General features: G+C 38.7%; 2 protein-coding genes across 5 annotated transcripts; both read right to left on the bottom strand.

Moving 5' to 3' along the window:
* Positions 1-29: 29 nt before the first annotated feature.
* LOC139634391 (regulation of nuclear pre-mRNA domain-containing protein 1A-like) lies at positions 30-9,495 on the bottom strand. 2 transcript variants are annotated; one of them, XM_071500821.1, is made up of 7 exons: positions 8,773-9,495; positions 5,814-5,943; positions 5,265-5,371; positions 4,826-4,920; positions 4,461-4,587; positions 2,828-3,003; positions 30-1,072 (listed from the first exon to the last, which is right to left on the bottom strand). In XM_071500821.1, the coding sequence occupies exons 1-7, from the start codon at positions 8,921-8,923 to the stop codon at positions 974-976; spliced, it is 885 nt and encodes a 294-aa protein (XP_071356922.1). In that variant the 5' UTR covers positions 8,924-9,495; the 3' UTR covers positions 30-973. The 2 variants fall into 2 exon arrangements, with proteins under 2 accessions (XP_071356922.1, XP_071356921.1); XM_071500820.1 differs by lacking the exon at positions 30-1,072 and having other exon boundaries at positions 2,214-3,003.
* A 130-nt stretch (positions 9,496-9,625) lies between these two features.
* LOC139634385 (uncharacterized) lies at positions 9,626-18,375 on the bottom strand. Of its 3 annotated transcripts, none has more exons than XM_071500803.1 (12): positions 18,203-18,375; positions 15,656-15,712; positions 15,449-15,526; positions 15,218-15,360; positions 15,014-15,136; positions 14,859-14,916; positions 14,377-14,724; positions 13,646-13,782; positions 13,411-13,527; positions 13,214-13,271; positions 12,527-12,592; positions 9,626-12,399 (listed from the first exon to the last, which is right to left on the bottom strand). In XM_071500803.1, the coding sequence occupies exons 2-12, from the start codon at positions 15,678-15,680 to the stop codon at positions 10,997-10,999; spliced, it is 2,556 nt and encodes an 851-aa protein (XP_071356904.1). In that variant the 5' UTR covers positions 15,681-15,712; positions 18,203-18,375; the 3' UTR covers positions 9,626-10,996. The 3 variants fall into 3 exon arrangements, with proteins under 3 accessions (XP_071356904.1, XP_071356905.1, XP_071356903.1); XM_071500804.1 differs by having other exon boundaries at positions 15,656-15,702; XM_071500802.1 differs by having other exon boundaries at positions 15,656-18,375.
* Positions 18,376-25,244: the final 6,869 nt, after the last annotated feature.

Genomic DNA, 25,244 nt, shown 5'->3' with positions numbered 1-25,244 from the left:
TGAAAGCCAATTCAGTGTCACACCACAGACAGGATTTATACATTTCATGTTTATTTGGTTTTTAGAATAATTTGCTCCATAATTACAAAAACAAACAGCTGCTTTTAAGCCTGGCTTTGGAAACTGGGGCACTTCTCAAGCTGTGTGAGGCATCAGCACAGCATTCAGTAGACATGAGGATAAAACTATGAAACAATATTACAGTTAACAAGACATCAGTCACCTTCACTCATTATGTCCTTATTGTGTAGGCGTGGGCAACAACAAAGGTATCATTGTACGGAGATAAATCAGTAATTTGTCTGAAGGACCATGTCCAAGCCGTGTTCAAATGATAGAAATCATGAGCACCTAAAGGTACAACTCCATTGTATTTACATGCAATTTTGAATATGTACACTTAACAATGATTTCCACATCCCTCTCCCAAAAAGGCTTTATGTAAATCATAATTACATATGTTTGCTTTTAGGAAACTGGCTTACTACTCAGCTTCAGAATATGGCTTCCTAATGATTCTACAAACTAAAGTTATGACAGCAATCCAGAATACTGAAAATTATTATGAATGATCACACTAAAGGGATACACTCTGGTGTATTATCTTAAGTCACTATAAATACAAAAATATCACACCAGCATCATCCATACCACTATAGAGCTGTAAAAGTAAGATGGGCAGGGGCCAGAGCATGAGAGGCCTGTGTCTGATGATGATAGATCTTAATGTACAGTGTACCAATAACATACAGCACAAAGAGATGAGCTCACAGACAGAAAAAAAGACATTTCTGTTAATAAAACCATGTGGATAAATAATCTGTTCAAGACAGCATGAGAACCATAGGTCACCATACAGAAACATATAGACCAGAATCAAAAACAGAGGGCTATGGCAATGTCACTGATCAAATCTCTAAGAGACATTGTTGAGATGTTTCAGTAGCAGGAGGGTGAGGAGGGGAAACTTCAGTCAGTCTGAAGAGTTGTAGAGTCCTCCTGGAAGATTGTTCAGACGCGAACGCAGCTCCTTCCGGACCTGGGTCACCCTCGCCAGTTTGCGTTTGTATTCCTGAAAAAGTCCACAGCAGAAAAGCTCTGTCAGAACTGAAAGATCCAAGAGTGCCACTGCAATTTTTGGGTTTTTTTTCGGTCTCATCGTTTTAGGAACACAATTTGTGGTAAGTAAACAGTGATAAGGACTAAGGAAATTAGAAAATGTACATCAAGGATATGAAGACTGCATAAAAATAGAAACAATATCAGTAAATAATATGGTAACTTTGTATGTCATTCTACATCACAGAATGTGGTTTGAGTTTAATTACAGTTTTTTTTTTTTTAATTACAAGTTTTTACTCCTGACCAAAGAATTTCACCAAATATGTTGTGTTGTACCTTACAATTACTCTCATTTGAAAACACCTTTTATATAAATGTAAAAGGGTCGTCTGTGCTTTTGACACATTCAGCTGTCCTCTTTCAAACAACTGAATCTAGGATGAGATTTTACTAATTATACATATGTGTGTGTGCATATATATATATATATATATATATATATATATATTTACCTCAGGTTCATGACTAACTCGCTTCTTACTTTTACATACACCTATGAAACATCTGAAAAGTCATTGAAGACTAAAAAGACTCAAGTATTTAAAGGTTTTTTAACGTCTTGGTCGACAACAAAACAGCAAGTAAAAGGATTTTGCCTAATTCATGAATATGCAATAATTTTAGCACCTTAAAGATACACTAAGATCAAGTTTCACTCAAATGTTTTATCCCTCCTCCAGTTTTGTTGCACACATCACTTTTAAGAAGTTATTGTATATGATTGTGGGACAGCTGATGTGTAGGTGAATTGTGAAAGCAAAACACATTTCCTCAGGTCACAGGATGAAAAATATACACTTGTGTCTTTTTTCTTTTGTGTCTATAACAAGATTCCTAAAACTTGATGTCTCCTTTCTTATATTTTGGTTTGACCTGTTATAACATGAGTTTCTCCCCATGTGAGCACATCTGCAACTTCTATTGAACTTAGCTCAATTTAAACCTTGAATGTGTAGCTAGCATTTATTGTGTCAATACCACAAAAAAGCTGTAATACTGTTATCTTTGAAATTGAAAATTCAAACAATGCACACACCATCAGGACCTGCAAGTGTTAGAGCAAAATAAAAGCACTCACAAAATTATTTAGATTTTTTATTTTCAGTTTTTTCTTTTTTTTTTTTATTACAAGAGACTTGAATGAGTGAAGATACAAATATGAGATCCTTTATCCTCTTGGTATCCTGTGGATTAAGGCTGGACAGTTATTGTCAACACAAAAAAAGGATGGTTATGAGAAAACAAGAAAATGTGTAGAGAAGTTTTTCACCGTTTAAGACTTGATCACACAGTATTTTGGTCGATACTCATCTTGTGGGAAGTGCGTCCTGAATGAACCAAGCTAAATAAAAAAGGCTCAAAGAACAAGCATTTCCTTGTGACAATGGGAAAATCTCACTTGGACGTCAAGTGTGTATCTAATTAGGAATGTTTCCTGTTAGTAATGCCAGAACGCCTAACAGCCATATTGAAATCCGCAGTCTGGTTCAGTAACAAAAGAGGCACGCTAGAGATGTACTTACTGTATGTAACATGCTGAAATACATGCAAAGACATTTGACTTCAAAACATGGGCAAACAAGACATGTGAGCACACAGGTACATAGAGAGATGAACACCGAGAGTGAATATCAATGACACACAGGCGAGGTAGACAAGACATACACAGATAAACCAATTGAAAGAAAGAAAGTGATTTACGCACTTCAAGTTTCTGCTCGTTCTGGGCCAAGCCGTCCTTCTGGCTTTGCAGGAAGACCGTTAGTGTTCGAGTGAGCTGCCTCCTATCATCTATTTCTGCTGCCAAGCGACCACTGTAGTCTGCTAGCAGCATGCAGGCCTCCTCCACCAGCCGTGAAAGCCGCTCCCCTGATTCTTTATCTACATCACAGAGAGCATACAGAGAGCAGGGCACAGTGCTTAATGATAACCAGTTTAGAGGGTTCAGCTGGAGGTCATTCAGTTATCTATCAATACGCGGACAAGGTAAGTAGCTACTGTGTAATCAATGGCAACTCAAATATTGTTTCCTATGATGGATTGAGGCATTTCCCATCATTTGTAATGATTCTAGTTTGAGTGTCCTGCTCAAGGGAATTTCAGTTTGTAGTTTGTCAAAATGGTTTAAACCAATTTTTTTTAAAGAAAAAAGGTTCAGTGAAACATTTTTCAATATCAAGAAAAATCATCCACTGCAAGTTACTTAACAGTAAACTCTAACGCATGTACTCTCAGCCAGCAATTTATTAGGAGCACCTTTACATTTGATTATTAATGCACTTATCCAATCAGCCGGTCGTGTGGCAGCTGTGCAATGTATGAAATCATGCAGATACAGGTCAAGAGCTTCAGTTAACGTTCACATGAAACATCAGACTGAGGGGGGAAAAAAAACGTGATCTCAGAGACTTTGACAGTGGCATGATTGTTGGTGCGAGACGGGCTGGTTGAAGTATTTCTTAAACTGTAGATTTCCTGGGATCTTCACATACAACAGTCTCTAGAGTTTTTACTCAGAATGGTGCGAAAAATAAAGAACATACAGTGAGGAGAAGTTCTGTAGACAGAGACTTCTTTTTGATGACAGAGGTCAGGGGAGAAAGGTCAGGAGGGCTACAGTAACTCAGATAACCACTCTTTACAACCGTGGTGAGCAGAAAAGCATCTCAGAGTGAACAACACGCCCAGCCTCGAGGTAGATGGGCTACAACCACAGACAACCATGTTGGTTGCCACTCCTTCCAGCCAAGAAAAGAAATCTCACGCTGCAGTGGGCACAGGCTCACCAAAACTGGCCTGCTGAAGACTGGAAAGGTTAGATGAATCTGGATTCCTATTAAGGCGCACAGATGGTCAACAGCTTAGGCTGATGGTGGTGGTGTTAAGGTGTGGGTTATGTTTTCTTGGCACACTTTGGGCTCCTTAGTACCAATCATTCCCTATCACAGCCTATCTGAGTATTGTTGGTGACAATGTACATCCCTATTAGGCCATAATTTACCATCTTCCAATGGCTACTTCCAGCATGATACCATGTCACAAAGCTAGCTCCCCAGTCACCACATCTGAATCCAGTAGGTCTTTGAGATGTGGTAGAACGGGAGATTGGCAGCATGAATTTGAAGCTGACAAATATGCAGAAATGATATGACGCAATTATGTCAACATGGATCAGAGTCTCAAAGGAATGTTTCAGAAGCCTTGTGTCTTCTCTGCCACGAAGAACTGAGAAACACAAATAAGAGCCCTGTCCAGTATTAGTATGGTGTTCCTAATAAAGTGCTCCATGCTTGAGTGTCTATACAGTACACAATAATGTACTTTGTCCTGCCTCCCACCTGTGATCCTGTGAAGCAGTGACGTGTCCTGCACCTCAGCAGGAAGGGAAGAGATTCGCTGACGCAGCACTGAGTCGCCAGAGGCTGCATTTTCCAGCTCCTGCAGAGCTCGGATTAGCTCTGCTGTCTAAGGTAGCAGGTGAAAGGAACAGGTAAAAGAAGAAGAGGGTATGGTAAATGATCGGTTAAGACTAAGTATGTGTCAAACACGAACAACTTTTAATAAGTAGCAGAGAAAGGAAGTATCAAGATAAGAAGCTGCTAAATAAACTGTAAAAAGTATCATTAAATGATCTTTATGTCATTTAGGGGTATAATTTCATGAACATCCAGTTTTTATGGTTACACTGCGTCTTGAACAGCACCTGTGGGGGCTCAGCTGGTGAGCTCTGAGACGCAAAGTCCTCATCATCTGGTTGGATTTCTTCATATGACCTCTTCTTCGCCTTCTTTTCTCCATCTGTGATTTTACAAGAAAAGAGCAGAAGGCAACAAAACAAACATAAGATCTAAAACTTAGTTTTCTAACTCAAATGAAACGGTGAACATTTTGTGTAATGAATTACAGTGTAACTGTACAACTTCACAGTCACAGTCTTGCCATAAAGCTGATAAGCTATGGAGCATATACAGTACATATATATTTATACCTGAAATGGTTACAATTAAAATTCATCATGCAAACATGAAAAAAAGTTTAAAGCTGCAGACTGGCAGGGTAAACAGTCACATTAGCTGACATGGCTGGGTGTTGAGCACTACTTACAAGCTATACCAGAGCAGGTTAGTGTTGAATTAACTTACATAGTACTTGTGAGAGCTGATCCAGCAGGTTGTTCTCGTACACAGCTCTCTCCTGCCAGATGGACAAAACCCGACCCAACTGTTTCTTACAGCCTTCCTCGCCCTCTCTGGACAGGAACAGACACACACACTTTAAACTGTTTTGTGAAACTCAACTGATGTTACAACTGGATGATGCAGACTAAATAGATGAGTAATACATAGTTTTAATGGTCCTTTCGCTGTCAATTTGCTGTACATAACAGGTCATGCGTTCAAGTATGGAAAAATCACATCCTGAATGATTAGGTAGTCTAGATCACATTGGAATGCACAGTAATATCATTTTCAGCTGCTATTCTTAAGAATTTAAGAAATAATTCTTGGAGAAAATCTGGCCTAGCAATTTCTTGAATTGTTGATTTTAAAAACTGAATTCTCCATAATAATACAATAATTTAGAAAACTCCAGCGTCAGCAACAGCCAATGAGCGATAAAAATAAACTTATTACTGAGTCCTAAAAAAGGTGACTCAACAACATTGTTAATATAGTAATGTTGAATCTGACCTGTATACATGTTTGAATGCATCAACGATGACCGGTGCAAAGTCCTGGGTGAACTCTGGTCCTTTTTTCTTGCTGTTCTGAATGACGTCATTGGCCAAGTAAAGGAAGGTCAACTTGCGTGACACCTGAGCTGCATGCATTTAGATGTAGACATACACATATTACTATTGGGCATTTGGTTGTGATATACAAGACTGAACTGTAAGCTGTGCAGCACAGTGATAGTTTTCAATGCATACAATGTGTTTTGAGACATGGGTAGCATATCATTTTATTATTTATAATAATCCACTAATTAACCTACTAAAAATAAGCATTACTGATTTCATTTTTAAATCAGTGAAATGATTAGAAGAAACAAACTGTAAATGCAATGCCATGTTTTTCCCAATAAGCCAGACCATAATGCAAATAGGGTTAAGCTTTACTATTTATCAAAGACAGCAAATCAGCTCACAAAATCTATAAAGTAACAACCACTTAGTCCCACAGGTCATTTTTCACTATAGCTACATATAAGCCTCGGGGGCTGGAACATTTAAGTTTTTAATTTTACAAATTAATTTTATTTTCTTCTCTAATCTTACAGCTTGTTTTGTATGTCTCCTCCATTTGTGTTTTATCCACCAGCAAGGTCTTTATGGCACAGTGGTAACATACAAGCTTATACAAGCATGATGCGTATGTCTGTTGTTTTTGTACAGGGCACAGTCAGAAGTGAGCTAAGCTTAAAGCTCCAGAGAAATGTGCCATCTCTAACCCCATTGCTATTAACACTGCACACTCCTTTCAGTCCTCAGACAGTGCTCCTAAAATACAACATCCACTTGAGATATCATTAGGTTGTTGAGTAGCACCCTAAGGGAAAGTGTGCCTGTATTAGCTACAACTACAGTAATACACAACGTCCACACAATAGGCTTTTTAATACTAATTCCCAAAAACACTCTCAACAGCTCAGTTACGTACTTGTACCATAAATGCATCTACTCAGTAAATTTAGAGCCAGCATTTACCGTTATGATTTACTGTCAGTAAGTTTCCTTACAGTCCTCAATGGCAGGTTAGTGATCTAAACCTTCCATCTCACACACTTTGAATGGCATGTTAATACAAAAAGAAAATATAAAAATCCACAAGTCACTCCTTTCATTTTAGTTACACATTCAGTACTTTTTTTTTTTTTTGCTGTAAAAGACTCTTAAAAAGCATGACCCATCATGTTTTGTGAACCTACAGTGACACTGAGCTAAAGACTTTAAATAAAATTTATATAAGCCAAAAACAAAATTACTTAATGATTATCCAACTACCATAGCAAAGAGGTTATAATGCATTTATCATTCAGTGTCTGTCAAAAAAAACATAAAATTGTATCTTGTTATCACAGTGCTGCCTTAACTGCTTGACAGAGTTAAGCATTTACAAGAAACAAAATTATTGTAAGATTTTAACACTGTGTCAAAGTTAAAGAATCAGTCACAGTACAACTATAGAATACTATAATCTAGAAAATATCACTCCTTCAGATGCTATCGGCGGGATCCACCTTAAAGTATTTCACTGACTGACTTTGACCATAATGTATTTTGCCTCCATTAAGTTTCAGTGGACATCTTTTAAACTTGAGTCAAACTGAGTATGCTTGTGCTACTGCAGGGAGAGGGAAATAGGCAATGAAATTACAATATTTTACATTACATATACATTATTGATAGTCCTGATCCAGGACCCTCACGCTATTCTGGTGACCCACTTATTTCTTGTATTCAGTGTTCATTAAAAGTGGAATATTGAAAGTGTTAAGTCGCTTGAGGAAAAACAAACTTCTCAGCTTTGAGGAGAAAATAGGTGAATTTAAAATGACAAAAGCATGAATTGCAGAGATGGAGTCAGGCGAAGTTCATACTACTCATATAAAATCCATGATGGAGCATGAATTCTTCGTTCAATATTATCTTCTCTTGTATTCTTTGTTCAATAGTATCTTCTATTACAAATTCATATCTTTAACCTTTAACATTTGTTTGTTAAAGCTGAATTTATTGATTTCTTGGCCACTTGGGGGCAGAAAAACAAGCAGTAAACACAATAGTAACATGTTATCATCATCTATAGTTGCTCCATTAGCATTAATTTGGAGTCTTGATGCTCTGTTTTGGTCTAATATATAGTTTTGTAGCTGCTTAATGCTAAATGTTAACTTTGTCAGTCTGCCATCTGGTGCTGGGCAAGTAGCATACAGTGGCTTTATTGGTGCTTGTCTGCTGAAAACAGCAGTCTTCTGTCAGCAGAAAACAAAAACAATGAGCTGAAAGAAGCTAAAACGCAATGCGGCGCTGAGAGTAACTGCTAACTTGGGTGATAATTCTCATCACTGCATGCAACCACTTTCAATTAACACATAGCCATTTGCTCAATTGTTGATATATATATATATATTTTTTTTTTATTAGTGCAGCTTTAAGAAATTCAGCTTAATGAGAATTTAATATCTGCAATGTGGAGGTCAACTTGAATGCACTTCAACACCATGAAACAATGTGAGTACGAGGGTCTTGCATTAGGGCAAAACAATTTACAGACTCGTTTGCCAAGGCTAAAATTGATATATATACATTTTGGAAGCCACGGCGTCAACATGCAAAGTATCTTTCTCCGTCTTAACATGGCTAACACACAAACAAACCAGCGTGGATAACCTGGTTAAATGCTAGGTTCACATAACTGGTAGACAACGCTGGTGAGTTCATTCCCTTTCAAATGGCATTGCTCTAAAGTTGGCTAGCGTTAGCAGTTGCTGTGCTAACAACGGTCGGTTGCTTAACAAGTTTAGTGACATTTCTAATAACGATATAGCCAAAGTTAGCGATCTGTTGTAGCCAGAAGCTACGTCTAACTTGTACAAGCGTGTTAGCCGTCTTTTATTGCGAGGAACTAGCTAGCTTGTCATCCTTACCTTTTCTTAGTTCGTTGAACCACACGTTGACAATGGTCTTCGAGTGTTTTCTATGATGAATGAGCCACAACGACAACGTCTGCACACTTTGTTGAGAGTTACTAAGCTCCGATAGTTTCTTTTCTAAAGCCGCCTCAGAGAAAGCTGACATATCGACGAGATTAGGGGGAGTGTGAGGGACCGGGAGAGGCAGCTTCAAGGTTTCCCCCAGATGTATTTATCTACAGTTAACCAGTCACTACTAGAATTTTAGCCATCCAAATGAAATGCGAAACGGTACCTTTCCTATGGTAAAATCAGGGTATTCAAGCTAACCTGCTACCGCCGTCGTCTCGGTAGTGTTTGGGGGGGGGGCTGCCTTGCTGGCTTTGCTCAGGACAAACCACAGCAGTCTGCAAGAGAGGCGCTTCCGTACGTTCCGTGCGACAGCTCTGTTGCGTTCAAGTCAGATGGAAATTATGGCTCCAATTACAATTTCGCCTGTCTGACACCCATGACGAAGCATTAGCTCTCATGTCAGATATTTCGCATGTAGGTCATGATTTTCAGTTCATCCGATTACTTATTTTACCACAACCGATCTTAAATTTGGCATTTAAACATTAATAATTAAGAGAATGCACATCACTGTTCACCCTTCATTTCCATGTTATAATGCAATAAACAATTACTTATTACTATAACTTGTATTTCCAAACGTCCGAGGAAACAATCTAGACTGTTTTAATGTTGATCTAAAACTAGATCTGTTTTTGACTTAAATATGTGCAAAATCCCTGTCAGTTTCAATAGCAAAAATAAAATAAAATAAATTGTCATACAAAATAATGCTGAAAATGAAATGGGACAAAGCTGAGTACTGATCTCAGATTTAATGGAGGACACGATTCACCCTCCTAAATGAGGAAACTTTGTAAAAGACATTTACAAATTTACAAAACATTCATTATGCACCTCATCATTAGGCATTTGCATTGTTACACCAGCTAATAACAAGCATTCATCATACTATATGTTTTGTAGCCTTACATTGTTAAAGCATGATATAGAAATCACATTTCCCAAATGCTATTCATAGCAAGCTATTGCATCCCTCATTCAATGGCAGTTATTTTGGTACTTTTACTGGTCACTGTATGTCAAAATCTTCAAGCAGTTTCCTTTTACTGATGAAATCAGTGGAGCATTAGAAGACTTGGACAATGCTGGTGGACCACACAGAGCCATGTTTGGTCAAAGGTTCAACACGTGGGTTTGGAGGCTCTGGTGAGCCTGGAAACTTAATTACAACAAACTCCAAACAAATCCAAGTAACTGACTTAAAGGCACTTTATAATATCACCTTACACTGAAACCAAAACTCACTATTCAAAAACTAAAACTTTACAGTCTGTACTTTGAACGCCCACAAACAAATCTATAGTCAGTCTATATACAGTCAACATAAATACAGCATCTTTAGTGGTGCACACAATCAGCAAAAGGGGTAAAAATCATCCAAATAACCTCAGCTGTGCTTTATTCAGTAGCTACTGGTTAAGCAGTACATTTGACATTTCATTACAATTTCTTTGAGTTGATCAGGCTCAGCTTATACATAAATGCAGTCGCACTGGCACAGTGGTACAAAAGAAATAGAAAATGAAGACGTTAGCAGTTAAATTCATTCAGTGACAGCCACAAACCATATACTATGTGATTTGAAACTATAAAAGCCAGCTGCTATACATTTGATGCTTAACACTTTAAAATTATCTCAATATCTCCAATTCTGCCTCCAATAATTCTCAGATAAGATAACTCAGGCTATCATTATAAATATCTGTAATTCTAAATCAAAAGCAATAGCTTTTGTTTTTAATGTCACCAGACGATATAACAGATACAATTTCACCTAAAACACTTGTAAGTCCAAACATGTCCAAGAAAATGTCACAATCTAGACTAATTCCATGTTGGTGGTCCAAAATCCAATCTGTTTTCGGATTTACATGGGTGCAAAATCCTTGTCAGTTTTATTAACAAAAATAAACAAATAAACAAACAGAAAATAATGCTGAAAGTGAAAAAGTAAGGAGACAAAGCTGAATACTGATCTCAGATGCTATAGCAGTTCTCTCACGAAACATATCTTCATTTAGAAACTCCAATTATTGACAGAAACCAGATCCATTTATTCCAAATGAACATAATCTCATGCTGGACCATCCAAGTGTGATTTCATTCAACGGAGACAACTCCCTCGAGTAGAACTGTGGTCTCCATAAGGTGTGTCAATGTATGCTGAATTGAAATTGGGAGATGCACACATAAATGGAGTTGCTCCATCTACACTTCTTGAAATCATCAAACCTGGCAACCTCGTATCCCTGAAATTAAGATCAGAGTAGGTTCCATAATACAGAGTTTGCACAGGTGGGATGAAAGTATTCGACTGGGACATATCCTCACCACCATAACCACTGCTGCTGCTGCTCTCTGGATGTGCAAAATGCTGGTCCAGGTTTGTCCCAGGTTGATTACTGTAATTGGGGTTAGACATCACCCCATGGCCAATGTGGACGGCTTGATAGGCCGCAGGTTGCATCATATAACTTTGTGGGGTTGTCTGAACACGAGTGGTAGTGAACTCCATGTATTTTTGCATTTGTCTCTGTTCAGTCTCAAGAAACTGTCCTCTAGGCTCTGGTGCAATGCTGCCACTGTTGGCAAAAAAATGTAACTGAGGATAGACATTGATGCTAGTAGCATCTGAACAAGGAGCCGATTCACCAGACAAACCATGATGCCACATGCTGCCTGTCAGAAGACTTGTCTGATCTGCTGCCGTGTAATGGTTTTGGGGCTGTTGTTGGCAATATTGTTGAGTAGCATCTGAGCTCATCTCCTTCTGTCTCTCTTCTCTTGGCACTTCCGTTGTTGTGCCAACTTTACTCTGTGAAGCAGAACTATACCACTGTACAGCGTAACCCTCCTCAGGTCTGTAGGAAGAGTGATAAGATGACCAGTTCTGAGCGTGGAACACAGCAGGTTTCAGCTCCTCGTTTTGTTTCAGTAGGCCTTCATTTTTAAACTCTTCATTGAAGTTCTTTCTTGATCTTTCTTGAGAACCATGCTGTCTGTCGTAATTCCTCTCCCCATATACCCGTTTGTCATTTGTCCAAGTTATGTTTCTGGACTGGCTGATGTCTTCATTAATACTGAAGTAACCATCCACCCCTTGATACTGTGCGTCTGTGAAGATTCTCTCTGGCCCCATGTTTTGACCAGCCTGTGCATCTCCACTATAAAGGTCTTGCGAGTTTGTACACATTGCAGTGTGTTCAGTGTTGTAAAGTGCAAATGATCGAGGGTCATAGTCCAACTCTCTGTCCTCTGTCTGGGAGTCTGGCACTGGAACGATGTCTGAGGCCGATGAATGTGAATATGACATAGGGAGGCTGTCCTTACTGAAAGACATCCTCTCTAGCAGCACAGCACCTTTGGTCAGAGGCAGGCTTACCTTGAACACAGTATTTGCCACTTTCTTGATATTCCTCTTTGTTGCCTTCTTTTTTGCCCATTTTGACATCACTACAGTACGTTTCTCTGGCATGCCTTCAACTGAGGTCTTGTTCATGCTTGGCCCTAAGCAAAAAGTGTAAATCAGACAGAGAGGTTGAAAAGCAACATGAAATTACAAAAATATTTCATTATCGACAGAACACAAGTCTGGCCCCTCTTCAAGTGAACAGTAGCTTCCAAGAATACACACCTTTGACAGTTATTTTGCTTTTTCTGGTGCTAGTATGTGTCCATCCATTACATAGAATCTTTATACCTGGAAATGAATGAAAACAATACACGGGGTATACAAAGAAAATAAATACAAGAATAAGTCTTTGCAATGAATAACACACTGGCTGAAAGAGCAAGTAAAGTGTTCAAAATAGTGTGTTTGAGACTTGTACACAGGTAAAAATAAGCAGGTTAAGGAGCTTAAAGAGAACAAAGAATGAAGAGGGTAAAAAAGGTGTGAATAATACAATACATAACAAAATACAAGTTGCACTTAGCCTTTTTAACCTCAGAAGTATAAGTGCATATATCAACACACATGTTCTTGACAGACTTTTAAGAAAATCTCACTTCCTATACAGTGAAAGGTGTCTGCAAAAGAGAACAGAGACCTTGGTGGATTTATGGTGGTTACTGCAGGCATTTTTTTTTTTTTTTTTTGTAGTCAATGATTCAAACATGAGACCTTGTGGAGTACCACTTTTATGCACAGCATCTAGTATAACGCCACCTCTTCAAGATATGAAATCAAGAGGGATAATGTGAAGGGACAGAGTAAAATACAGGTTGTACTTACATCATAAGTCACTCCTCAAAAGCAGAGAGTTGGGGCTAAAGAGCTCAATTGTTTATGGCCAAACAAAAAGCATGAATCTGTACTTACACCAGTGGTAACTTTTGCCAGTCAGTGGGATACAGAGTGACTCTGGTATGTTTATCACCTGGGAAAATGAGATGTTTGAAAACCAATAGACAGACAATTCAAAGACAAGTCAAGACCTTCCTGGTGAAGGACATGAGTTATTTTACACCTTGAATAACCAAAGCAGGATAAGCTGTGCATAAAAGTAAATATAATACCTTCAGTTCTCCTCTGCCCTCCTCTTGCTCCACTTTCCTGGCCAGTGATTGGATTAACTGACAGTTGTCATTCATATCTGCTGTCATTACAGCCACCTGCTCAGGATGTTTTTCCATCTACACAGATATGTTTTCAGTGAACTCAAAACATGTTCTTTACAGCCTTTGAACGCATAATGGTAAAGGATGATTTGTGTTTTTGTTCATTTCAATTATTGATACATAACAAACTGACCAAGTAATTGATGAGATGGGAAGAGCTGGTTAGGTGATCAATGATGTCCTTTTTGTTGGTTCTGATGCGACAGCAGTGGCATAAGAAAACGCATGTGTTGCCATCTTCACTTCTACATTCAACCACGCGGAAAAGACCTGTTGTAAACATATATAAGCAGCATTTTTTTCAATAACAGTTTGACATTTTGAAATGGGTTTATTTGTTTTTTTGCCAAGTTGGATTAAAAGGTGAAGCGTTTCACATCTGTACAGTAAACCTGTATCTGGAGCAAACAGATGGCTGACTTGGCTTAGCACAAACACTGGAAATGGGGGGAAACAACTAGCCTGTCTCTGTCAAAAGGTTAAAAATAAAAATTAAAAAAACCCACGCAACAGCATCTCATGTATTTATGGGGGGTTATGTGCTGTACCATTTCATAGTTAAGAGCAGAATATGCCTATTTCCCAAAATGTCAGACCCTTCCTTTAAATGCCCCAGTTATATATTCAGTAGCAACTACTAGTACAATTCTCACCAGATAATCCACAATGAAGTACTGATGTCAAGTAAGTTTACTTTAATTTTCATTTAATTTTAAAATATTCTTAACAGTTGCGGTGCATTTCAACAATCAGTAAGCGCAGAACTGTCTTACACCACAACCTAAATGTGTTCTTTTCAATCATGTTTAAACAGATTTTCTGGAACTTTAACACATACTGTTACTATTCTTGATCTGTGCTCACCAATAAGAGGCCTGGTTCCTGTATAGCCATCAAGAAAGCTGTTGCTGTTGTCTGATAGCACAGAGGGTTCCGGTGACATCAGAGTGTTGCGTAACTGTGATGCTGTGATGTTTTTTAACCAGCTTTCAGACTTGATAGGCGGAGCTACAGTTGACCGCATGTGTGCTGAGGTCTTATGTGATATCATGTCAGCCTTGTGGGATTTCCCAGACCGTCTCAGTTGGTTACGGGCAAGCAATACAATCCTCTGTGATTGCATGGAATAGTCCTCCAGCTGCAGAGACGTAATCTCTGAATTGCTCTCAGGTTCAACCTGCCAGTCTCTTAAGGAATTTATCATAGTTACTGCTGTGGTATTAGAGAGAGAGAAAGAGACCCATATGTCGTAAAAATGGAGATGTCATGTACAGATGGAAATCATTCCCAAAAAACATAAGGGGTGACAGACACAGGAAAAGAGAAGACCAAGACTTGTCACTGACCATCATTCTCACTGTGTGTTGCCATCTTCTGGTACACAGCGTCTTCAAGCTCTAACAACTTCATATGGGGGTGCAAAAAGATATTAACACTCATATCTAAATCACCCCTGTGTTTGCAACTAGAACTAGAAATATACACAGTCAAATTTACATACCTGGACATCTCCAGCCCCCTCTTTTCCTTCAATTGTCTTTGCTATCTCCATCAGAGGCCTGGCCAGCTTAGACAGGTCAGAGTTCTCCTTCCATTCAGACACTAAGCAGGGGTAGTAGGCTTTCTGTCAAGTGAAACACCATCTGTTAATAAACTTAAGGCCAAGGTGGCACACAAACTTGGCATTTTCTTTAGTACTACTTACAATGTAGTTGTGTCTGTGAAGACTTCCCATAATGTGGTTCCGCATGTCAGCTTTACTAAGTCGACAGACACACACCTCACACAGGTACAACGCCTCTATGTTGCGTGCACCCACCGCCACACATTCTATGATGCTGCCCAGGCCTGGGTGTACATGAAGCAACAAATTATTTCCACACACACAGGATACACAGACAACATATATTCAAAATAGGTATTTGTTACTACAGACCAATAATGGGTTGTAGTCTGTTCTTGTTGTTCAGATACATCTTCAGAGAACTGAACAGCTCGCTTTTCCTTGAAATGCCTACAAACAGAATGCATCAGTAACAAATAAATACTGACAAAAATGACTTAAATGTTGTATGGTACGGTACGGTACGGTACGGTATGGTATAATGTATGGTAGCCCACACGCAGAGAGTCAAAGACATACCTTTTTGTGCCTGACCCGGATACATGGTGCAATTGTAGAATCACCACCTGCATAAAACTGTTGGACTTTACATTAAGCAATTATAATTCAAATTCAGATTATTTCTGAGAAAAATGAGTGTGCTTAACTATTTTAGTTTTCCACTAAAATAGCATAAAAATGTGAGAAAAAAACAATAGCAAAAGAACAGAAATGACATTTTCAGATTACAAAAACAAAATAAAAGTAAGGTTAGAGGAGAAAGAGTATGGATCAGAAAACCTTGTGGGAAATAATATACATGTGATTACTTTCAATCTTTTTTTTTTTTTTTAATCTTACAAGCATTTCTGAATATAATGGTGTATGTAACCAAGTGGTACAACAATACATTTGATGTTCAACTTAAATGAAGATATCATCTACTGAGGAATGTTCTCAGAGAACAGCTAATCATGGTGGAAAGTTCTGAAAGCTTAACAATGGTGTCCTGGCAGCATAGGCCAGGACAAGGAGAGGTGACAAGGGGGAGTGTTCTTACAATTAGGCTCACAGACAGAGGAGAGAGTTGTACTGTATCGAACTCAGAAGGCTGTTTGTCCTTATTTGTGTGGTTAAGAGTCTGAACCCTCTCTCTCTCTCTCTCTCTCTCTCTCTCTCTCTCTCTCTCTCTCTCTCTCTCTCTCTCTCTCTCTCTCTCTCTCTCTCATAACCTGCTTCTGAATTGTAAAGCGACTTTGACCATGACAGGAATGTCATCACGCACTTCTGACAACCTTCATAATCATATTGTGTGCTCTACCAATCAGTCTCCATGTACACTCATTTACAATCATATGAATATTTTACCTTATTTCCCTCATCCATACCTCTGCTAGTCTCTGTTTCACTAAATTTTACAACACTTATACTGATTTCCAAGATGTTTTCAATATAAACTTCCCAATCTCAATGATTAAACAAGTACACAACAAATGTAACACCTTGTGCTTTTGCTTGTGGCAATTTGTTATCAGTGTTAAAACTAATGGTGAATGACCTTTATGTCTGTGCCTAGAGATAATATGTGCATACTGTCAGCCACATTTCAGAGAGAGACTGTTCTCGTGTGTATTTCTTCAGTGAAAGCAATACCAGGAGACAACAAGACATCTCTATGAGGATTTTTAAAATAAACCTCCTACATCTAATTAGAGTTTTTGACTTAAGAGTGACTGATTACTGTGTAGATATTCACCCACTATGGTCCTGGCAGGTGTTGGTCATTGTCCAGCTATTACTCCAATGTCTGATGACCATTTAAGTGTCTAAAATTCTGAGGCAGTAACCTATAGTTTGATTGCTCCACTGATGTAAGATAGTAAGAAATGTCCTTTTGTCTACCTGCTTTGTATAATTTCACAATACATGACATCCTATGTTAGTAGAAACATATCACAGACAGCTCTGTATGCAACATAGAGTATGCAAGTTATGTAATGCAGCATATACAACACTTCAAAGTTCACAAGAAGACATAAAAGTCCGGATTACTTTTATGCCTCCAGGTTGTCTACAAATCTGCAATTTAGAGACAAACAGGAAATAGTCTGTATTTTTGAAAAGACACAATCTACATACAATAATAATTTAAAGAGTTCAATAATTCTATGTAGCTACTTCCCTACCTTAAATAGTTTATAATTTTTGTTCATGTATCTCTTATTGATCATTTAGTAGTGCTGTGAAGGAAGTGTGGCGCTAGGTTAAACTGTAACCACCAGATGGGGCTGCAGTCATCATCAGACTGATCAGGCAGGATACACACTAAGCTATGACACTAAGTCAATTCAATGGTCTACAATGAGGTTAAGTGTTTTCTTTCTTTTTTTTCTAAATGGTAAGAAACCTCCATCTGATAAATCCATTGCTGTGGCTCTCTGCTGATTGTAATTTAAGGGGTAATAGATAGAAAGCGTGTAATAGTAATCATAGCAGCTGAATTAAAGATGAGCGTACACTTTGGAGCCAGTTAAGACGCGTTCATTGTTCCTGGGAAAAGTTGAATGGGATCATTAATCTCAGTTGAAGTTAGCGTTACACTGAAGTTACATCAATGGCCAGTGTAGTGAAAAACGATCATATATGTAGGACATTCACCAGTAGTATAAAATAGTTTGTTAGCGTGTTAACAACATTAACTAGTTGGCTAACAACATACTTCGCCACCGAGCTGGAAGAAATAGGTTAACTTTTTTAATGCGACATTAAACAGACATTTTTAACGACCGTTAACTTCCGTTAAACGCCAATTAACGTAAGTAAATCCGGTGAGCGCTAAAAAATATAAACAGTTGGTAAAAACATCTCAGTGGTAACGTCCTCTATATGATCTTTAAGTGTGTTTTAATGTGTTCCGTATCACCATTCACCACAGCTGTGGTCAGAAATTAGTTCACCCAGTAGATGAACCAATGGTGACCAGCTCTTCAATTAAATAACAAACCGGGCTCGGCGTGCCGTGGAAATAATTCTTATTAATTTTTTAACAAAGTAAAAACACTGACCTCACACTATAGAGTAACTTACCGATAAAAAAAAAAGAAGAAGGTGGTGTCCGCTTCTTTATTGCTAAATCTAGTTAATTCATCCAATTACATGTGAAGTTGTATCAACAGTTAAAGACACAGCGTTTGTCGAGCAGTGCACCGACAACACAGGCTGAGGAGAACTAATAAGCGCGGCGGGCTCTTCTTCGTCTCCTTTATTAAGTTGTATTCACACACTGTTGTATTGGTGGTTGGCAAACGGACTGGTGCATTACCGCCACCAGCTGGTGTGGTGTAACAAACTCATTTTAATCAAAACAATCTAAGATAATCAATAGGATCCGATAACATAATATTTTTTAGTTCTTTTGTAGAATATCAAAGTGTAGCCTTCCTTTGACAACAGGCTACTTTTATCTTTCTGAGGTATTGAATCATATTCCCTTTTTCTGCCTCATATTTTTGACAGTGTAGCAAAACATGCTTCACTGTTTCTAATTGCCAAATCAATGTCTTTATTTTTTGTGGCCTTCTTTGGAAGAACATCTGCCATTTCATTTCCTTTGATCAAAAAAAGTACTGGCACGCATAAGAGTATTGCTGTAAGACCCATCATTTGATTTCTGTATAATGTTTGTTGTACTTCTATCAAAACGTCTGGTCTGCTGTCCGAGTGACTGTATCGTAAACTGGCTAGTGATGAAATGTGAGTTAAACAAACGATTTCTCTCACTGGTCCTGTATCCTCGATCCACTGCACTGCTGAGAACAATGCAAGCATTTCTCTTGTTTTTTCCCTGCTTTGATATAAGCTCACCATCTTTGCTCTTCTTTTATAATGTAAAATATCCTGTGGTATCCATGGTGGTCCTGCCGGCAATGGTAATGCTGGACTCCAGTTTAATAGAGCTACTCTAAGTTCTGTATCACTGCTCATCCAAAGGTTTTTGTTTTCCTCCTCTTGACTATGGCCCTGCAAATTTACTCAGTAATTCAATGATAGCTGTATCCTTCTCATTTCTAGTGGCATTTTTCCCATTTCCACCTGTAATGCTCCTGTTGAGATCGTAAATAATCTCAAAGCCTGATACTGAATATCTAGCCTTTTGAGAGATGTGCTTGCAGCTGATCAATACACCACACAACCATAATCTAATACTGATCTCTTTAATCCACTGCTAGTGGTCTTCAAAGCAGCTCTGTCTGTCCCCCATTTGCTTCAACCCAAACACCTCATTATATTTACTACTTTAATTTGTCCACTACTTTCTGAATATGTACAGTCCGTGTAATTCTTTCCTCAAACTATAACCCGAGAAACCTTTCACTATCTCAAATTCTTGATTACATAATTTTAGTTTTACCTCATTGCCAACACTGTACTCACCAAAAATATAGATGGGGTTCCCACTGTCCACCAGGGTCACTGCCTGACATCAGGATCCTGTCCTAAGTTTGCTTGAACCGTAGCTGAGTCTTCTTTAGACTCCCATAGCTGGTTAACCGTCAGTCTAGACCCCAGCCATCAATCAGCAGAACGTTCATCCTCTTCGCTAAAGATGTAGAATAAATTTCTCTTGAATAGTATCTGGAGTTCTATATGTTATGTGACTTTATGGGTTTGGTATGTTTAGCTAGTGGTCCCCTGGTCAAAAAGATTTAAGGGCCTTAGCTAGGAGGCTCTAGGTCAAAAGATTTAAGGGCCTTAGCTAGGAGGCTCAAAATGTCTAGGTGTCATTGGGAGATGGATGACTCCCTCATCTTATGTAATGAAGCCCTTTTTTATTTATAGGAACCATATGTTTTACCTTAGGTTCACAAAAACAACCAAGCGGGTAGTTTGAGCTGTTATTCAGAGGAGATTCATATTGGCTCCGACTCCTCTCTCAGACAATCCATGGTGCTTGATTTGATGCTGGACTTCTTTGTAATAAACCTCTTTATGTACAAGCAAGACGGTGTCAGCGGAGGTTCCTTCATCATCATCACATCCTCGCTGTTTAACAAACAACAAATTACAGACTCACTGTGATGGATCAAATTTCTTTAATTCATGCCACATAGAGAAAAGACCCACACAAGGATCTTCTCTAAAAAACATTTTAAGTGCCCTTTGTTCACCATCTTCCCAAACATTATTATATAGTTGCATTAAAATATCCTTGGATGATTCACTGAGACGAGGACTTTTCGGTTTATCATTATGTAACAAATCTGATCTTTGCCTGGTGGTGACATCTTGGTTTTCTTGAGAGAGCAATTTAGTTCAGTCCCTGTAAAGGGCTCTTTGGCAGCTGTTGTTTGATTAGTTAATAATCATCATCATTTCCCACATTTGATCAAATTCTGTCTCTTTTCCCACTGAGTTACAAAAGTCCTTCCTTGTATTTTTTTCATTATTTTCCTTACATTTTCCTGCAACCTTTTATGTTCAGTGAGATCATGAAAACTGTCATTCCTTTTATCATAAACCTCATTATCTCTGCAGTTTCACCCTCAATGATCACCTTCATTTGGGACACCTCTGCTTTCCTTTGCAAACTGCTGTCACATGCCCACACCTCTGGCATTTGTAACAGTGGATATAGGGCCTAAATGGGAAGCTCATACATCTGATTTGAACTTTTTCTGGAAGTGCAGACTGCTGAAACTCCAAAAGAACAGACAAGCTATCGTGGTGTACGTCTACAATAATGACTACTATGATTACTATACTCATCACCAACATGATTGAAGTGTGAAGAGCAATGTCACAATATATGTAAACTGTGTGTGTGACTGATTATGTGCACGTGTGTTAAACTCAAGCAAATATATTATTTCTAAAAAATGCAGTATGAAAGCGTTAGAACATAATGGTGTATTCATGGATGAAAACATGTTTTTAAAAGATGTAATAGAAGAGAATTAGAACATAATGGTCTCCACTGGAGGAGGCTTTGACAAAAAAATATAGACATGCACAGAAATGTCAGTGTGCTCTGGGTCACGGTGCCCTCAGGTCACTGTGACCTGCTGCCACCTGTGTGGTGGATGTACCTGTTTCAGTAGAACACAAAAGGATTCAAACAATTTTCAGCACCAGTTTCGAGAGATAAGGAGTTGTGCCCCCAGCCCGGGTGTTCTATTGAACAACAAGGTAATGTTGCAATCTGATATGGGCGGGGGGATGACTAGGCACTTTTTGGAATATAAAAGAAGATGTCACGTATCAGATTTTTAGATCAACTTTTGTTGTTCGCGGGCTTTGTTGTCAACAGTAAATCTCTGAACTCTGCCTCCCGGTGATTTTTGAAGATTTTTGAACAACTGATAAGACTCAAGACTTAGAATCTGGTCCGTGAGTGGGGCGTCCGTCCTACATCACTATCAACCCTTTCACCATTAATTGTTTTTAATCTCTTTATTCACCTTGCCCCCATAAATAGTTTGAGTTTTTACAAGTCTTCGTCTACAGGATTACGTGTTGTCACTCTCTGCGTCACTTTCTCTCCTTAAATCCCTCCTTCACTTACCATTGCTTTTCAAATTGTTTCACTATGCAAGATTTTATTTTTCTGTTCTTCAGCCGCCATCTCTCAAAATCTCAGCCATTCCTCCTCTCCTAGCCTCTTCCCCCTAGACAACACTATCAGACTTGGATTAACATGCTCAACTTCCTTTCTGAATCTGAGGATTATTTCTCCCTCATGACCTTTTTGCAGCCTTTACGGCAGTGATGGGGAAATACAAGTTCATGCCCTCATGTTGACCTCTTGCTTTCTCAAGATGCAGCTCAACTCAGTTCCTTTTTTCTCATGTTCAGATTTCTGTGTCCAGAACAGCAAACCTGCAGCTAAGCCAGTGGAGGGGACAGGCTTTCTCTGTGCCCAGTCAGCAAGTTGGCCGCTGGAGGAGGCGGCTAGCTTTCCCCCAGAGGCAAGGGAGTAAAGAAAAAACATGAGGACAGACAGACAACAGGTTAAACATCGCACTGGCTCAAGGACACATACATAGTGATAATGTCCTTATCAACAGAGTGGCGCCAAGTTCACTGCATACTTCATCAGTAACATGTCGTGCTTGTGTTTGTGTGTGAGACGCAATACGGTTTCTGTCACCAACTGTTCTGGGGTCTGCCCATGGTACAATTTCATGCATAACAGCTCAAACAAATTCCATGCATGTGGAGTCACAACCTGACTTTAAAACAAAACACAGCCCAGACCTCCATTCCTCATCTTGGAGGGTAGACGGTCAGTTGTGGGCCAGAGACTAAGTCTGAGCCTCCACTCCAACGCTGTTCTTCCTACTCAGATACACAACTGTTGAAGTCCCAGTCAGCTCAAAAACTCACTGGAGACAGACAGAGTGCAGTGCAATAGAGTTTATTGTTAGCATAAGAAATAAACCCGAGCTGGCCCCAGAGCCAAACTGAATTCACAGTACCTGAACCTAATTTTTCATATAATTCTTTGGGGTGGGAGATCCACCCTATTTTCAAACCAACTAATCTGTCCCACAGGAATATTGGTGTCTTATCTTTCCCTATTAAAAACAACTTCCCTTTCCCTTGGGAATAATGGTGTCTTCACCTGTCCTCTGAGGCCTGCCCAGCCTGGTAGGCCCCTTTTACCGGGGTGTCCTCATAGAGTGAGAGCCGGAGAGAGCCAAGCTCACACACCCTTATCTCCTGAGGTCCTCAGACTCTGTTTTTTTTTTTTTCAAACTTAACTCAGATCCAGGTGCATGTTATCACAAACTTCTAATCATATAATTTTATCATGAATACACCAAATTTATTTTGTGTGGCCTTTATAGTCCAAACCAAAACACAGACTGTAATATAAAGTTAAAAGCTGTCATAATATCCTAAACGAGTTCATTATGTAGCTTATTTAACACATCTTCACGCCCACAGAAACTGTTTATACCCCATCCATAGGTTAGATCTTTGCTGCATGTCATCCCCTCTCTCCTTGCAACTTTCCTCTCATTCTTTCACTGCCCCTATCACATTACAGACAAAAAACAGCCCAAAAAATAACTAAAAAAAAAAAAAAATGGGAGTGGCGCTGTGTGGGAGTTTCTTAAGAGCTTGTGGGAAAAAATGTCAAGGATTGTGCTGATTTATTTGCAGCAAATATTATCACATGAAGTGAAGGCTGATGGAAAAATGAACCAGGCAAGCTAACCACACTTGGTGATTTTCAGTTATTTTACTCAATATAAAAATATATGTATGTATGTGTGTGTGTGTGTGTGTGTGTGTATATATATATATATATATATATATATATATGTAGTGAGAGAGAGAGAGAGAGATTAAAAAAAAATCATGATTAAGAAATGAGCAACAATCAATTAATAAGCCAATACTCTGACTAAATGTGTCAGAGGCCAAAATCAAATAGCTAATATGTAAAAGTACTAAAGCACTGACAATGTTAGATGGAATAAATGCTTCTCAGATCACTTTATGCAAATGCATGTACATCACAAAGACTACATTGTCAAAACCATCCTCGATCTTAGGAAATTAAAAGCATTCATTATCCTGTAATAACAAAGCATCGCATACCAAACTAAAGGGAACAAAGAAGAATCGGTTTATCTGGTAGTAAACAATGACAGATTTATAGCCAACATCTGGAAACACTCAGACCCACATGTAACATGCTGTGTTCTTTCCCATGCTGGAAAGAACACAGAAACGTACAACAGAATACTTGAACATACAGGAATATAATAATTAGTAATAACATGAAACCAATATCAATTATTATTTAAAAAAAATAGACTCATAACAGAAGAAAAATCACATTTCTCCACATTCTATAGAATGGACTCCTAGCATGGATAAAAATGTTACATAATCTTGTGGAAAATCTTAAAAAAGAAAAAGACTCAGGCCTGTCTTTGTGGTTTATATTCCACACCGCATTTGCAAATGGGCTCAGCACTTACACAGAGATCAAAGGTCCCCACAGAGTGAGAGTCTCGAAATGAGAACAATCCAGTCTCTTACACTGTAGTAAACAAGAATGTGGGAGTATCTGTCCTTAGCTGGCAGCTGGTGGTTTCAGGCTGCACAGGAGTAAAAGACCAATATGCATGAAAAGGATGCTGATTGAAAACTACTCCTTTACCACAGTCAAGGCCAGTTCAGCTCTAATTGGGACGGCTTATCAAATACAAAGAGGTTAAAATAAGGTTACATGAGTGCACACATATGATGGATCATATGCACCAGATCTGTCCTCTGTGCACAAATAAAACAGCCAAACTCAAGTGTTGACTAGTTGGTCTGACTCTGGTCAATGTTTCTTTCTTTTCAGCGGTTAAATATAAAGCCACCTGATATGTCAAAACACTGCTAACAAAGTAAATGCGTGGTAATTTGTGTGCAGGAGAGCAAAAAGAAGCAGCAGTAGATAGTGTTTCTAGGTGCTCTAAAAAAGCTGACTGCCCAAAACAGCTCTCTAAAACTGTTAATGGTTGTCTGACTGCTTGCAAGTCTAAGAATAAATCCAAGAAAGACATCTTCTCTCTCATGCGTCTTTATATTTCAGGAATTTTCACCATGGCTAAAAAAGAGAAGAAACAAGCCACCTGTGAGCCTCGCCCATAGTCTCCCTACGATAATTTAGCTTGTGTGTGTCCTCAAACTGATCAAATCCTCTATCCATGCCTCTATAGTGGGAGTCATGTGAGGATAATAACCTAACTCAAGAAGATTCTGTCATCCAGGTCATGATATCTCAGGCAACTGGACTTAACTGAGGCTCTTGAAGACATTTCACCTCTCAATCGAAAGGCTTCTTCAGTTCTAGCTGACTAGTGGGAAGTTCCAGGCATTTAACTTCTGTGGGGTCATTAACACCGTGATATGGACGACTGAAGGCACAAGACAGCTCATTTCTCCCAATTCTGTCTACTAGCTCTTTACACATTAGTGTCAAACTGTCCTAAAGACGGCAGATGTTCCCTAAACAATAAGAAGAATTTACGTGTAAAACCAAAATTGAAGACTTACATTTCAGTAAACTAATCTTAGCAAAGAAAGAATTCTGATGTTCAACACACACATTCAACAGGAGATC

Source organism: Trachinotus anak, unplaced genomic scaffold (genome assembly GCF_046630095.1).
Source record: "Trachinotus anak isolate AG129_WGS33_773 ecotype Australia unplaced genomic scaffold, CSIRO_AGI_Tana_v1 ptg000016l, whole genome shotgun sequence".
In the NCBI taxonomy this organism is placed as follows: domain Eukaryota; kingdom Metazoa; phylum Chordata; class Actinopteri; order Carangiformes; family Carangidae; genus Trachinotus; species Trachinotus anak.
Note: the sequence above shows the minus strand (reverse complement) of the source record. Positions and strands in the feature narration are given on the sequence as shown.